This window comes from Indicator indicator, chromosome 1, assembly GCF_027791375.1.
Source record: "Indicator indicator isolate 239-I01 chromosome 1, UM_Iind_1.1, whole genome shotgun sequence".
NCBI classification, from domain to species: Eukaryota; Metazoa; Chordata; class Aves; order Piciformes; family Indicatoridae; genus Indicator; species Indicator indicator.
Window position 1 is genome coordinate 17,804,658 of NC_072010.1, and position 16,671 is coordinate 17,821,328.

A 16,671-nucleotide genomic window follows, 5' to 3' on the forward strand; every position below is an offset into this window, starting at 1 on the left:
CTCCACGCTGTCTTCATGTTGTTCGTTACTAGTTATTATTCTCAGCACGGAAAACACGTTTGCGCGTCCCCTACCCGAGGCGGTCCCACCGGTGCTCCCTTCCTTCTTCTCAGGACGCCTCTGCTCCGCCCCACCTGGCCTCCAAGAGGCAGTATAAGGAACGAAAGAAATGTGTCAGTCACTGCAGAAAGGGTTCCTAGGGAGGACAGCGGTTCCGCAGCAGCGTCCGGAGCTGACAGGCACCAACTACACTCCCAGCCCTCGGTGTCCGGGCCCGCCAGGGGCCGCTGCCTCCCGTCTCGGCTCGGCCGTGCTCACGGCCCGCCTTCCAGCCCAGCCAATGGCAGGAACTAATTTGGCACCGCCCTCGGTCTCAGGACCAATAGGAGCTGGGAAGAGGCGGGGTTTCGCCGTCTATAGGCCGCGGTGGGGGCGGCGGTGAAGGTGACGAGGGGCGGCCGGCGGCAATATGGCAGCAGTGGCGATGCTGGGCTGGCGGCACCCGGGCCAGAAGCTGCTGCGGGTGAGGCGAGGGGCGTGCAGAGCGGGCCCTTCCTTTCCCTTCCTTTATTCCTCCCTCCTTGTGCAGGCCTCCGCCTGCTGCTGGGCCTGGAAGGACTTGGCCAAGGTCACACCCACGTCTGTGGCAGAGAAGGCTTCGTCCCCCTCGCCTCACCCATGCGGCGCGGCGGCAGGGAGTTGCTGAGGGGAGGGAGCAGGTTCCCAGGCCGGCTCCTGCTGCGGAGTCTCGACCAGGGAAGCTAGAGGCTAGTGTCCGTCGCGGCCTGCGGGGCCGGGAGGGTCGCGTCGCCCCGGAGCTGTCTGGTCGGTGAAGGGTGGCTTCTGCCACCTCGGCAGCCCCGTGCCGGCAGCCGTGCTAAGCCAGAGGGACCTTTAGCCGCGATCCTGACACCGGCTTTTCTCCGGTGCCTGTCAGCCCAGGGAACGCAGAGAGCTGAGCGGGGCTCTTGCCGGACTCTTCAGTTCTTTCCGTCATAAGTTGCTCCCCCTTAGAGTCGCGTATCCGTCGCTCTCTTCATCGATAAGGTTGTGTAGCTAGCTGTCAGTAGCTTCTGCTACCCGGGGCCGGGAGGGGAAGCAGGTAGCGAACGTGGCTCCGTGTGCACCAGGGGAGAGTACTGGGTGCTTCTGCCTGAAGGGCCACATGTAGTACGTGGTTGCTTTGGGGCACTACTTACTTTATTGGTGAGGGTGCCTGGTTGGCCTGGAGTGCTAGAGATCCTGTCACTGGTGTAGAGATCTGTACGACCAAGAAAAGGGCAGGTGAAGTGCTGCTCTGGGTTGCATGTGGGTTGGAAATATTGCCATATGCAAAGCAGAAGGTTGTGTCTCACCAGCTGTAGAAAATGGCATGGGTGGGGTTTGGTCGGTTTTGTTTGGGGTTGGTTGGTTTTTTGTTGGTTGGTTTGTGTTTGGTTTTGTTGTTGTTTTTTTAAAAAGTCTGTAATTGACACAGACCATGAACACTACTAGCAGATGCCAGATACACTTAGAGTATTGTCTGGTTTGTTCAGGTTACTACAAAGGTAACCTTTAGTAGTAGCACAGTAAGGGCATGTTACTTTGCTAGTGGTTTTGTTTGTTGGGTTTTTTTTGATGCTAACCCTTGAACCCCCTCTTATTAAAGCCCTGCAAGGGCATAATTCATTCTTAAAGAGAAGTTTAACTTAAAACTTTCTGCTGGTTATTACAACCTGAACTAAAAACGCCACACCCACAACAAATTTAAAAGCAGTAGAAGCCTTTTTGTTAGTCAAAGATTGTCAAATGAAGAGAGAAACAGACTAAATTTTCCTGTTGTAGGCACAATGGCAGAAAATATTCATTGGTTTATAAAATTGATTGTGTTTTTCCTGCATCTATAAGTAGGTATTATTTTTAATTAGCATTTATTTAGCCCTTATTCATTAATTAGCAGAAGTTTCCAAAGTCCTGAAATATTGTCTAAGGAAATGGCTTAAACTCTTGATATGTTGAACCACTAATTGAAAGATAATTCTCTTAATGTATTAAACAATTCCCACTAATTAAATGAAGATAGATGCTGTTGAATTAGCCTGATCAATCAGATGCTAACTTTCATAGAATCATAGACTCACAGAATCAACCAGGTTGGAAGAGACCTCCAAGATCATCCAGTCCAACCTATCACCCAGCCCTACCCCATCAACTAGACCATGGCACCAAGTGCCTCATTCAGTCTTCTTTTGAACATCTCCAGGGTCGGTGACTCCACCACCTCCCTGGGCAGCCCATTCCAATAGGCAATCACTCTCTCTGTGAAGAACTTCCTCCTAAACTTTATTTTTCTTGGTTTTGTTGGTTTATTTGGTGTATTTTTTTTGTCGATTCGGTTTTTTATTTATTGTTGTAGCATTCTGAATTCATTCACCTCATGTTTGCTTATGAAACACCAATGAAATGAACCTGCAGACACAAACTACCACTGTTTTAAAAACAGTTAAATTAATGAGAGCAATGAATGAACCCAAGTCTGGAGAAAAGACAGAGAGACTAGTGAACTTTTTCAAGGTAGCACCACTGCCCTAGTTTAGATGTATGCTATGTGTGTACATAACAGACTTGGCCAAAATGAAGTGAGTTTTGGTTTTAAAGGAATATCTGTCTTTTGGTTTGGGTTGGTTTTTTGTTTGTGTTTTTTTTTTTTTTTTTTTTTTTTTTTGGTTTGTTTTTTTTTTTTTTTCCCCAGAAAATATTTTAGCACAGATGTTATGGTCAAACTGAACTTTTTTAAAAAAGGCATGTTATGATTGAAAATATTTTCCCAGTGTTTCCTAGATACTCTTTTTTCAAAGAGTGATTTCTGTGAAAATGGTACATTACTGAATTGTCATGGCATTGGCTTTCCTGATATGAAATTCTGTGGACTTTCTCATTTTCAGGCTTTGAAGTATACAAGCCGTGGCTATGCATCACAGCGTACTTTAAATGTAAGTAATAAACGACTAGTTTAAAGCTGTTTCTTAATTGCTGAAGTTTTAAAAAAGTTAGCACCAAATAAAATCTACATTGAAGGCAGTGTGAGTGATATCCAGGTCATACGTTACTGAAAAATACAGAATAAAATATTTCCTTTTTTATTTTGGTTTGCTAATTGGTAGCGTGGGATGGAATTGGGTAGAAATGTGTCAGCTAACATAGGCTTAGTGCAACTATCTACCCATTCCTGAAACATATAGCTTCTGAAGTGATTTATGTGTTATCCTGCAACTTGCTGTTACAAAGTAACCCCCCGATCTCTGGAGTCTTGGAATTCTGAAGGCTTGCTCTACTAGTGAAGAGTAAGATGAAGACAACATTCATTACCTGAGCCTTTTCTGTGTCCTGTGTCGCCAAGTCCCCCCACATTTTCCCTAGACTTTCATTTGCCTTCAAAGTGCTTATGAAAGCCTTTCTTGTTGCCTTTGATATCTCTTGCCAGATTTTATTCTGTTTGGGCTTTAGTTTTGTCTGCCATATTTTATTCTCTTTGGGCTTTATTTTTTTCAGCCTCATCCCTGCATATTCAGACAGCGTCTCCCAGATTCTCTGTCTATGCTTCCACCTTCTGTATGTTTCCTTTTTGTGAGTTTTGGCCATCTGTACAGACAGTGTGGCTTTTTCACCTGACTTTTCTGCTTGTTGGAATGGATTACTCCTGAGCTTGGAGGAGATAATCACAGAATTGCGAAACAGTAGAGGTTGGAAGGGACCTCTAGAGATCCTCAAATATTAACCAGCTTTCTTTGATGATGACTCCTTGCAGGGCTTTGGGATTGTTGCAAGCATCATCCATCCCAAGGCTGGGCTTAGTGCACTCCAGCTGTTCTTTCATGTAAAGGACAACTCCCTCTCCTCATCACCTTGATATGTTCTTCCTAAAGAGGCTGTACTTCCTCCATGGTAGTAGTACTCCAGCCTTGGGAGCCACCTCATCATTGATCCATGATCCCAACAAGATTGTAGTCCTGCAGGTCTACACCAATCTCTAATTCCTTCTGTTTATTGCCCGTATTACATGTATTAATAAAGATTATTTTAGCACTCTAAAATGCATGCAGGATAGGAAGGAAGCTGTGGTGGGAAGGAAAGAGTAAAAGTGAATAAATTTAAATAGTGGGTATAAGTGTGCCTTTGTGAGAGAGAGTGTGACCTTTACTCCATACTTTTCTTAGGAGGTGGTGATAGCAAGTGCTGTAAGGACACCAATTGGATCTTTCCAAGGATCTCTTTCGTCATTGCCTGCCGCTAAACTTGGTTCCATTGCAATTAAGGGAGCAATTGAAAGAGCAGGTATATGTAAATCTTTTTTCTGTGACAAAACCTGAAGTGTCTCAGAACAGTATCCTTCTGTCTTCAGTTGCTTGGTATATAAAAGATCCTGTGCTTTTTGCTGCTGTAGAACTCTTTAGAAGTCTTTATCCGTAAATGGTATTTAAGTAAAGTTGGCTGTTGAGCTTTGCTTCAATTTGAATTATGTACTATTTTTAGGAGCAGAATATTACTTAGGGATATCTGTGCCAATGCAAATCTGTCTGAACACGTTAGTTGTTTTTCTGGGCTGGGGTTTTATGGCACACCTAGGCCGATGCAAAGGCTACTTGTTGCTGAAACCAATGACCCTTCCTTTCCCTGCCTATTTTTTTTTTTTTTTTTTTTGCATGGAAACACCCTCGTGAGACAATTGATGGATTCAAATTAACAGAAAAGTCTCGTAGAGAGGGTTACTTTTCTCCAAATTTGGCTTTTTGAAACAGCACATTACAAGAACTTGAATCAGGGTTGTTGCGAGACATGCAGCAGGAGTGCAGCCTCTTGTGTCCGGTGGGAACTAGCTATGGCTTTGGCTTGCTGCTGTTAGGCAAACAGACAAATATGTTTTTTTAGGCATAAATGTGGCACGTAGAAAGCTTTGTGCATTTAATCATTCATGGAAACTAAGACTTGAAAATATTTGCTTTAGTAATCTAATTGTAGTTCTGCCATGTAACAAGGGAGTTCTGTCTGGGTCACCAGTTCACTGTGGTCCATGAATATGAGGGTAAAGATCTGGAATGCACCCAACAGGGGCCTGTGTGATGTAAGCACACAAATGGGACATGACACATTTCATCAGTCTTTGACAGAAAACTTTAGTGGGAAGGTTTGTTAAAGGGAATGATACCTTCCATGCAAAAAATCCTGAACTGGAAAAATTTTGTTTTATAGGTATTCCTGCAGAAGAAGTGAAGGAAGCATACATGGGTAATGTGTTGCAGGCTGGACAAGGACAAGCTCCAGCAAGACAAGCAGTCTTGGGAGCAGGTATTCATTGTCTTGTTATTGGGGATAAATGTTTGCTATCTTCATGCAGACAGCGTAGATTACTGAGCTGTGAGTTAAAGCAAAGCAGTGCCCAGCCCTTTGACAAGACATTCCATGTTTGCTTTTTGTCCTGTGGTGGGTGAATGTAAGTGAGCCTAATCATGTGTTCTCAGGAATCAATTTTTGTAGCCACAATGGGTGTAATAGTCTGTGGTATTTGCACCATGGAGAAAACAGTACTGGAGACTGGGCTGATACTTCTGGAGCATATTAAACTCCTGATGGGTGCTGCTCTTTGAATCTTTCATGAAACAGACTTTTTCTTCAGTGTATCATTACTCTTAAGCCTTATTGGGTAAGGGGTCAGTGAGTTTCCTTGAACTGCAGATAAGAGTACATCGTTACATTCTTCTTTTGGAGCGTGGAGCTGTTACTGGAAGGATTCACTTTGTAATGTTAACTACAGCATGAGTGTTATTGGGGTGCAGCAATTCTTTCTTCTCCCTTTTGCTTTGGGAATGGGGTGCCATACTTCAGTATGAATCTAGGAAAGTCTCTGGATAAGAACTGGATACTTTTACGTATCTTTTTGAAAGAGAAGGAACTGCTTCCATTTTGGCAAAGGGATGTATACAGCTCTCTTCTTTCCCCTGGCTAGTTTTTCCCACCTCGCTGTTGGTGATGTGCCGGTAGCAGCGCCATAATACTGGAGAGCAAGCCCAGGGCAGAGGCAGAGATGCAATTGTCTTGAGCCAAGCTGTGAGCAGCTGAGCTCAGAGCTATTGTAATGAACTGTCAAAACCAGCAACTTGTTAATAACCTTGTGAATGACACTGACTCCTAGGGCTTTTGGTCCTGTCCAATATTGCGTGTGTTTAGAGTCGCTTACATCTGTGGTCTGTCTTGTTGCCATTTGCTAAATTCTACAGCCCCCCTTTTCAGTTGTCAGTGTTTCTTAGAGGCAGGGATCAGGGTGTCAGGAGGAGGAATAGTTCTGGAGTTGCTTTGCCACTCTTCTGTCTCTTCATTTGCTTGGAAATCTGTTGTTGAGAGAGGAGAAACAGCAAGAATCTTGAAGGGTAGTAACTAGGGATGAGGGTAGGTAAGTCACTCTGGCTAGCTAAAGAGTGCACAATAGACATGCTGGGCTTAGGTAAAAATTGTTCTCATGAAATACTGCAGAAACACCAGTAAAGTGTTAGTCTACCCTTTAAATAACACATTTGTTTGTACATCATCTTTCACTCAGGTCTACCAATTGGCACTCCTTCTACAACTGTCAATAAAGTCTGTGCTTCAGGAATGAAATCGATCATGTTGGCAGCACAAAGCTTGATGTGTGGGAGTCAGGTATGTGAATTTTAGTGCTATATTATGTAAACCCCACAAAACTGATGTTGTAGATCCTGTCCTACTAATGACTGTGCTCTTTGATATAGGACTGTGCTTTAGTTTTGGATAATAAAGTCAATTAGTAAGGTTTTTGTTTTGCTTATGCAAAATTTTATAGTCATTTAAGTGTGTTTTGCTTAAAAACATTTTTAGAAGTGTATCATAATTAGGAGATTGTCAGATGAAGGAATTGGGATAGGGTTTGGTTTTGATTAGACATGTAATCTTGACTTGCAGACACACAAACACTTAAATGAATGAAATACGTATTAAAGCAGTGTTGTTTCAGACTGTGTGATCTATTGCCTCTGAATAAGCGTTTTCATTGCAGAGAACTTGATGGAGGAGAATTGCTTATCTCTGTCAACTGTGTTACAAGGTTCTCTGTACAATAGGGAAAAATAGCGTCACTTATTGGGAGGATAGGAGAATATGCCATCTTCAGCAAGCTGTTAAATGCTGTGCAGCAAAGGATGTGGGAGAAGTGTGAATGTGAAGACATTTCAGTTTTGTTTTTAATTCCATGCTTACAGCATTTGGGCAAGAACTCCTCTGAAGTTGAAAGCATTGTCAGTTCAGTATCTATTTTTGGTTTACAAAGTCAGTGGTTTATAAGTGAGAAATGTAGTTATTGCTTTATGTTTAATTTTTTGGTGTTAGTTTGTTTGGGTTTTTTTTAGAACAAAAGTAAAATATTTAAGTTTCATTTCCTTTCTGTGAAAATAATGCTGTAGCTAAGCTAGGCAACTTCTTATTGCTTTGGCCTTGCTCTGCAGAGAACAGCATTTTGTCCAGTGCCTACTGAAGGTGGTGGAAGTCTTGAACCAGGCCCAGCATGTCTGTGTAAATAACTACATTTGGATGTAATAATTCATCCAATGACTTGGTGTGAGTGGTTGTGCCTTTGGTTGGTTTGACAGATGCAGACCATGAGCTCTGAAACGTGGAGTTTATCATACATGGTGTGCTGCCAGTCACAGCGAAAGCAGACTCCACCAGTTGCTGGTCACTTAGAGTTCTAAATTATGGGGGATTTTGGTATTTGTTTTTCCTGGCTGTGGACTGTGAGGTATCTGTGCTATGAAAGTCAGTGATGGTTCCCAGTGCCTTGAATCAGTTTACATCATCATATAAACAATTGTATTACTTCTGTCTCCAGTTCTTTCAATTTTGGAATGCCAGGGACTCCTGTTCCTCTGATCTGTTGCTGCATCCATATGTCAGATACCTTTTGATTTATCTGCCTTTCTAGTTTGTCCCCTAATCTGTTCTGAAGAAACCATCATTTCAGAGTTGTAATTTAAAGGAACCAAAACCCCTTTGCTCTTTTTCTTATTGCTGTTTTGATGGAAAAATCTTTTTGAATTCATGTTGACAGCACCATTGAACTCTCAATAGTTCAACCTAGCCTGGTTATTGTCGGTGTGGGGGGAATTTCAGCTCACACTGACACAAAGACTCAAACTACAGTGTGTGACTTTTTCTTGAATCTATCCATATTTCACATATGCCATTAAATATAACTCTGTCTATTCTTCACATCCTGAGATGCTAAGGATTTTGGGGGTAAAGGCCTGATGAAGAGTAGATATGTTTATGGTCCTTATAGCTTTGCTGTTTGTAGGTTTTCTGTTTGGTTGCTTTCTCTCAGCTTGAAAAGTGTACTAATTTATAAATTCCCATAATGATTCATCTTAATTCAAGTTCCCCAATCATTAACATCTCTCTTTTTTGCCAACGATGTTATTAGTTATCTCTCTTTACACAGTAAGATGAAGCAATATTATTTTAAACTGCTGTTTCACTTGTAAATGTCTCTTCTTAATGGTGTCTTAGATTCTGTTGCTTGTTCCAGAGAGATATGGAGCTGCAAATGAAAAATAAAAATGAGAAATTCAGAGAAACTAGTGAAAGTAAATTATTTTTTTAATTTCAAAATTTCAGAAGGACATACTGCATTATTAATTTTAACTTGTTTGCTTTGAGCAGGATGTAATGGTTGCTGGTGGAATGGAGAGCATGTCCAATGTTCCCTATACGATGAGCAGGGGATCAACACCTTATGGAGGAGTAAAGCTGGAAGACCTTATAGTAAAAGATGGGCTGACAGATGCTTATAACCATATCCATATGGTAAATATTCCTGCACAGTGGTAAATTATCAGCCATAAACCTGGTGCAGCTTTGAAGAGCTTATTTGTAACGATCATGAAACTGTTTCATCTACCAAACTTGGAACATTCCATTGTGATCCATGTGTTTCATACAGACCTCCCTATTTCCATGTGCAATTCATTCTTTTTGCAGCGTAGCACAATGCTTAGGCTGTTGGTTAAAGTCCACTTCCACATTTCAGCCAAAATGGATTGTAATTGTGAGGATTTTTTATAGGAATGTAAATAACGATTTTGCTAGTTCCTGTATGTGGGGGAAAACTCTAGGAGTTGGTTGCACGACGTTTGCAAATGTTGTGACAATATTTCAGAACCTTTTGTCTTCATTGTAGCAGCTGCAGATGTGAATATACTGGAACTCCCATCCTATGGCCGTAGGAATTTGTCTGTGTTTTGGCAGTAGACTTAGGTTGCTGGTGCTATGAAGACTTTAAATTCCTTAACTACATAGATGTGAGCTTGCTTGTTTGAAGAACTGGATGAACAGGGTACCAAAGGGTTTTGTGTTGATTCACCAAGTTTTCTACAGAAACGAGAGGTGGAACAAAATGTGTTTAAGAACAAATCTTCCAGGTTGACCAAATGAGTATCCTTTTAAAATTACTTATTTTGTCACCAGGTATTACAGTGTGGGTAATGAATTAATGATTGTATAATTATGATTGACCTTTTTATAAAATTATTGGTTTCATTCTAGTTCTTTCATTCTGGTTATTAGACAAAAGGTGTTTGTACTTTTACTTGTATAGATTTTAGAGTACCAGATCTGGAAGGCTAAGTAAGCCCAGCATGCTGACCTGTTCATATAACCTTTGGAATAGCAACCTTTGGAATGAAAACGTGACTATGATGATGTAAACATTCTGTTCCGTGGCTGAACAGTCTCTGAAGACATCAGCCCTAAGCACTTTAAAACTTACTTTTCCATGCAGTTTTTTAACTTGGGTGGGGAGCAGGGGGAGCCTTTTAAGGAAAGTTCCTTCATGGCTTTAATTATTGGGTTCCAGAAGACTTTTCCTACATCTGAAGATCATATTCCAAAACCAAGTTCCTGTTTGATCACAACTATGTAAATTTAGAGGTGGACACCGAGTGCTAAGTTGCATTCAATTCTGGAAATTGGCTGGTTGAGTGTTTTCAATTACATGTCTATGTCACAGCACCAGAAATACCAAACCTAACATTCCCGGTTTCCTCCAAGGGCAACTGTGCAGAGAACACTGCAAAGAAGTTGACAATTTCACGAGAGGAACAAGACACTTACGCCATAGGCTCTTACACTAAGAGCAAAACAGCCTGGGATTCAGGAATATTGAAAAATGAAATAGTTCCTGTCACTATTTCACAAAAAGGTATTATGGAGAGGTGTGATGAGTTGTGTTTCTCATTAAAAGCTGTAATGTCATCTGTGTTCAGTGCCAACGTTGTTGTTTAAACAAGCAGATTTGGGGAACACAAATTTTAGATTAGAGTTTTTTGTTCTGCAGACTTTCTGTTGGACAGCAGTCAGTGACCTGTGATCTGGTTTTGGTTTTAAATTTTTCTTTACTGCCATGTACCATGGCTTCTTCCTTCTTTATGTAAGTGGAAGACTAGCTATTTTATTTAGCTTGTATGGCTTGAGGACACCTGTGGTCTTAATGTCTGTATTAATTACCTGAATTATATGTTCTTTGTCCCTTTTATTCAGACACTAGGAAGTATAAATGGATTTGCTGTGTATAAACTGTATTAAGGAATAACTTTTTCAGTTTTCGTAAGGATGTTTCTTGACATGCATTTTACATGTTTGTTTTTTTACTGAGACAAATTGTTTAAATAAGGCAGATTTTAATCCAAGTACTGTGTTAGAATGTCTTAAGCATAGACTGTCCTATAAAATACTAACCCAAATCTGTATTTCAGGAAAGCCAGACATGGAAGTGAAAGAAGATGAAGAATACAAACGTGTTGATTTTAGTAAAGTTCCAAAGCTGAAAACTGTCTTCCAAAAAGAAAATGGTAACTATTGATAAATTAACTGCTTAATTTTCTACAAATGCAGGGAAACTTTGTTATAGTAAGAAGTACTGTGGGAAAGAGCTGAATGCACTAACATTAACTTCCAAAGGTCTGCTAAGATGAAGAAATGTGTCACAAAAGCATGAACTGGCTTGGAGTAAAAGGTGGTCCAGGAACCTTAAACCAGGAAAAAAATGGCTTTTGACATTTAAAAAGACTGAAACAGATTGGTTTCCGTTTAGCTGTTGCCTTGGTCTCCATGAAGTACAAGCACCTGTTTCAGTGGGAGCTGGAGTGCCTTTACCTGGTTGTCTGTTCCAAGTCTGTAATCAGTGGCTAAATAAAACCTGCCACTCATTCACAACCCTTTGTGAGTTGGAATCTGGGTTAATGCCAGCAATGGAGCAGGAAGGTGTGATCTAAGCAGCCACTGGACAAACATATGAGTGGGTGTGACTTGTAGTTGTTTAATCCAATTTATGTAAAAAAACCCTAATTTTACGTTAACTCAGTGCAACAGCTATCACCATATCATTAAGATCTTCTGTTCAAGGGCATAAGTTAAAGCAAAAATCATTATGCATGAGTTATGTGACCCTTTCCCCTCTGTTTAAACAGCACTTTACCTTTTCTAGGAACAGTTACAGCTGCTAATGCCAGCACTTTGAATGATGGAGCAGCTGCTCTGGTGCTGATGACTGTAGAGGCAGCCAAGAGACTGAAAGTCAAGCCATTGGCACGGATAGTGGGTAAAGTTTTTCTTTTGTTATCTCTGATTACAGTCCTGGAAAATACTCCCCTTGTATACTCACAGACTGGGAGTGCTGCTTGGGCAGTTATCTGATGTTCATGGCACAGAAAAGCTGAGCCCTTAGGCATTATGGCTGCATCTTCTCAATGCAGTGCTTGAAACTTAAGTGTTGTACCAAGCAGGCTTTCGATCATAAAGAGTTTTCTATATGGAACGATATTAAATATTGAGAAAATTCTTCTGCAGCTCACTTAAGGTACCACACTTCAGATTTATATGTTTCATGGACCATTATATGCAGAATTTTTCTATCCTGGTTGGATTTGCTGCTTGCACAGATAAAAATCATGTCTGGTTAAAAGAAAAGGTCTTTAAACTAATCTTTTTTGTTTTTTTTACAGCTTTTGCAGATGCTGCTGTTGATCCCATTGACTTCCCAATTGCACCTGCATATGCTGTTCCCAAGGTAGGAATAAAACTGGTTTTATGAAAACAAACAAATCTTCCTAGCACTGGATCACTGGTTCATCACTCAGGTGGATCTTCCTGTAATTAGGATTTAAATTACATCATAAACACAAATAACTTGTTCAGAGCTTCAGTGCTAGAATTCAGATTTTTGGAGTTTCATGTTTTGAAGGAGAATATTGATTTATGTCACTTTCACCAACTTTGGGCTTGTTTGAATGCTTGAGGCTTTACAGCTAGTATGGCCAAAAGGCAAAATAAATGTGGTTATACAAGTGTAGACTAGTTCAAAGGGGAACTGAAAATGAGTGTGTGGTGACAGGCAAGACTATCAGTTTTAATGCACTTAGTGTAGGAACTCTGTTAGGATGAAAACCTGTTCTTGGCACAGAGTGCTCTCCGGTCTTCTCTTGCAAAAGCTTCAGTTTGGGCTTCGCTGTCTTGTTTTCTGTTTTTCCCATCTGACAAAGAGGTTCTGAAGTGTGAACTAGAATCAGACTATGGGCAGCCTGAGTCACTGACTTGAAAACAGACCTTACTATTTCTAGAATTAGTTTCCTAATTTTTTTTTTCATAGTAGCCATTATTCTTGTTTCTAGATTCTAAGTGAGACAGGGCTGAAGAAAGAAGATATTGCAATGTGGGAAATCAATGAAGCTTTCAGCGTTGTGGTGCTGGCCAACATTAAAATGCTGGGTATTGATCCACAGAAAGTAAATATGAATGGAGGTGCTGTCTCTCTTGGACATCCAATAGGGTAAGTAAAATATACACTGGTTTTGTTCTGCACAGAGGTGCTGTTTTCTGGTAATAGAAATCTGTTATCAAGCACACAGTGGCTTCATGCAGGTGTTAAATTTCAGGGTACCTTGAAAAGAGCATGATCCTATTTTCCCCTTCAGTTAGTTTTCACCTAGTTTTTATAAAGGATTTGTTAGCATAGCTACATGGGTTTATGAAGTATTTAAACCAGATCACTATTAACGTAACAGAATAAACAATAGTAATTAACCAGTTAGTATAAGCCAATAAAATTTACAGGTAAACTTATGAAAATAGTGAAGGATGTGGTACAGGGAATTTTAATTTTCTTATGTTAGCAAAGTGAAAGTCAAAGCATTTTTGGAATTGAATCCAAAAGTCTCCAAGCACCTAAGGCAGCAGATAGGGAGAGCCTGGGGAACGTTAGTGGGTCTTTTGTTTGGAGTTAAGTCAGATCACCTGCTGGGCTCCCCAACAGCTGTAACTTACTCATGACTGGTGTATCCCATTAATTCTCCCTAAGGGTGATCATGCTGCATGGCCCAGGTCTGTGAGGAAAAACCCATTTCAAAACTTAAGTAAATACAGATGTGAAGTAACCACACTGTACATCAGGAGGCAGGAGGACTTCATGGTTCAGAAAGAGCTCTTAACAAGGCATAATCCTGCTAGACATGCTTTCCTCTCCTTTGTAGTATCAGCTGCTTCTGATAAGGGAGTATGTTGGGCTTGTGTGGTTTTTGTGGGTTTGTTTGGGGTTTTGGTCTTAATTTTGACAGTGTAAGGACAGAATTCAAATACCTGATTTTGCACATTAGTTGGATCCAAGTAGCATACTGCAGTACAGCAAGCTCTAAGCAAACACATCTGACTTGGAGGCAATTTCCTTTTCCAGAAGCAATGTTCCCTAAACAAGGAGGTTTTGTGTATATGTAGGAATATATTTAAGTACTGTAGCTAGAGCAAACTAACCTGTAAGTGTAGATGAAGGGGGTTGTTTGGGCTTTCACTGGAGAGGGAGAAAAAACACCAACAAGATCAGGGCTATATTCTGCCAATTTAAGAATTTCATTTAACCCAAACCCATGTATATGTATTTTTTTTTTCTTCTGTTTATTTAGAATGTCTGGAGCAAGAATTGTTGTTCACATGGCCCATGCATTGAAACAAGGACAATATGGTCTTGCAGGAATTTGCAATGGAGGAGGAGGTGCTTCTGCAATACTGATAGAGAAGCTGTAGGCTTAAAGAGCATTGAAAACAAAGCCTTGAAGCCTCAGATCAGAATGTTAAGTGGTATATCTTATTTTTCAATAAATGGATGGATGCCATTGATTATTGACACAGACAACTGGGCTTTTATTACTTTTGACTCAGTGCAAGTTTTTTACAGTGCCAATAGAAAGTGTACAAGTTATGGTTATCAAGTTATGGTAATATCCTGACACCTGACAATAATGAATGTTTGTTAGCTACATCTATGAATGTTTGTTAGCTACATCTCCTCTGTCACTGATGTACGGTTTCACAAATGCCCCTGAAAACTAATTCTCTTGGCAACTCATGTAGAGCTTCTACTAGAAGTAGCTAGTTTCTTGCAGTTTTGTTGCTTAATTTTCCTGAATGCTAAGTGATTTTTCTGTAGAGAAACAGCCTTGGAATTAAACTATTTTTCCCATGGTGTGTGCATCACACCCCAGTTAAATGCAAAGGGGCCCTTGCTTGGGGCAAGTATTCAAGCAAACTAGGAGAAATAGGGTTGTACCTTAAACATGCAAGTACTAATAAAGCATCAATGTGCTACTAACAGTTTAGGGTTGGTTTGTTTTTCATTTAAACCTCTGTGCTACAGTTTCATAAACATGCTATTAAGCAGAGTACAATTACTGTTGCTGCTTGTCCATTAGGGAATGCCCAATACCTGGCTGCACCCTTGTACTCCCAAACACTACGGTGAATTCAGGGTCAAGCGATTCTGTTGTGGGTAGGGGAAGACAGGAGAATGCTTCTTTGCAATTAACCTTGTTCAAGATTTCAGTAAGCAGCTTAGTAAAAAGCCTACTGAAGAAATTGCAAAGAGGTCATTTCACCACTGTAAAGCCTATTCCCGTATTGCCTTTATCACAAAGGATGAATGTCAAACACTTAAGTTTTAGCTGGACTTTAGGACAACTGCTTGCTTATTTTGACGTTAATTGCAACAGGAAATCATCTCTACCCACTGATTATCACCACATTTTCCTCCATAAAGTAGAGAGAATAAATACTTTGATTGGGCTGTGGTGGGATCTGTTTTTTTCTGGGAAGCAGAGTACTTGAAGAGGTAGCAAATGAAGAATGGGGTTTAAATGCTATTTAGTAAGAAAATTAACCTTTCGTCATGCTCTGAAACCTGTTACTTGCCCTAGAACAGCAGTTTCTTCCTTTGAAAATAAGTGAACTGATGCCACGATAATTCACATCTTTAGTACTACCAGATCTGAAAGAGTATTGTGGACATTGACTGTCCTGTGGAGGTGCTAGAGTCTCTCCAGTAAATAGTAAATCTATTTAAAAATACGAGATACCAGCAGTTAGAAATACTATTAAGCATAAAATTCCAGCATGTAGAACACAGAGTTGTTTTCTTGCTGCTCTGACAATGGCTGCAATTGGAATTTAAATGTTTAGTACTGAGCTCTTCCTCTTCAAAAAACGAGTGAGCGACATTGACTCTCTATACATTATCCCCAAAGCTGCTTAGTAAACACAAAGCAAGGCACACATTTTAGTAAAACAAAAATATTTATTCAAGCCGTAAATGCTATGCAGTATTTAGTTATTGGATGGGTTTAATATAAACATCTACTGCATAATATTGGTTCCTTAGGAATCCTTGTATACTATCTGAACCATGGCCCTGTTGCTGTACAGATTTCTTACTAGAAAACTTGCATTTTCAAAGACCTCAACAATTTGAGAACAAAGGAGCAAATACCAGTAGAGAAAATTCTGCAGTACTGGAACAAGACTTACTGTGGTAACTTTCACCCATGCTAATTATTACTACAAAGTTAGGCTGAGCTTCTCCTGTGCCTGTTAGAAGAGAGTTTTATAATACCTGTGACAAATTCTACATAAACCAGAAACACTAGATGCAAAGTTTTCCACGTACAGCTAAAAGTGGATTAACAAACACTTTCTCAACTGTACAAATGACAGTTAAAAGAACTGACTTTTGCAACAGAACAGGTCAAAATTATTGTCTGGCTCTTGCTAACCTCTAAGTATTCATATCGGGATACGAGTATCGGGGTTAACCTACACAACAGCACGTTGTTTGAAAACGGTTTTTTGCATTCCAATGACACACTGTGCAGAAAATGCTGTAAACAGGTGAGGCCTATCTAAAGTTCTTAGCTGAACGACTGGTTGGGAATAGCTTCATTAGATGAGAAATACTTTTGGAGGTTTTACAGGCCTTATGCTTAGTTACCAGTATTGTTGTAAAGTCATTCACAGCCTTATAACATGGGTCATGAGACAAGAGTATTAGTACAAGCCAGTTACAGCTGCAGATTAAGTCCCTTTCTGATTCAGCAAGACAACAGGAAGTGGCCAAGTTAGCTGCCCATGTCTCAGCCCAATGAACTACAAACACTGCCTTCAAATTCACAGCCTCTCCCTGGACTGGGTAAGTAGTTCAGATGGGTGAGTAGAGAATGCAGCAGAACACAGACAATATGGTGTAACAGAAATCTTACAACTTTTCTTACATTTATACAAATGTACAATTTTGCAAATTCCATGGCTCTATAA

At 40.4% G+C, this 16,671-nt stretch overlaps 1 protein-coding gene across 1 annotated transcript; it reads left to right on the forward strand.

Moving 5' to 3' along the window:
- The first annotated feature begins 471 nt into the window (after positions 1–471).
- ACAT1 (acetyl-CoA acetyltransferase 1) lies at positions 472–15,121 on the forward strand. The gene is made up of 12 exons (XM_054400213.1): positions 472–523; positions 2,925–2,972; positions 4,197–4,314; positions 5,230–5,325; positions 6,575–6,675; positions 8,707–8,850; positions 10,093–10,243; positions 10,797–10,892; positions 11,528–11,641; positions 12,045–12,109; positions 12,711–12,868; positions 13,995–15,121. Exons 1-12 carry the CDS (start codon positions 485–487, stop codon positions 14,113–14,115), a joined length of 1,251 nt encoding a protein of 416 aa, XP_054256188.1. The 5' UTR covers positions 472–484; the 3' UTR covers positions 14,116–15,121.
- Positions 15,122–16,671: the final 1,550 nt, after the last annotated feature.

Coding starts and splice junctions, on each gene's coding strand:
- ACAT1 (XM_054400213.1), top strand. CDS start 485: ATGCTGGGCTGGCGGCACCCGGGCCAGAAGCTGCTGCGG. Junction 524..2,924: donor CGGGCCAGAAGCTGCTGCGG/GTGAGGCGAGGG, acceptor TCTCATTTTCAG/GCTTTGAAGTATACAAGCCG. Junction 10,893..11,527: donor TGTCTTCCAAAAAGAAAATG/GTAACTATTGAT, acceptor TACCTTTTCTAG/GAACAGTTACAGCTGCTAAT.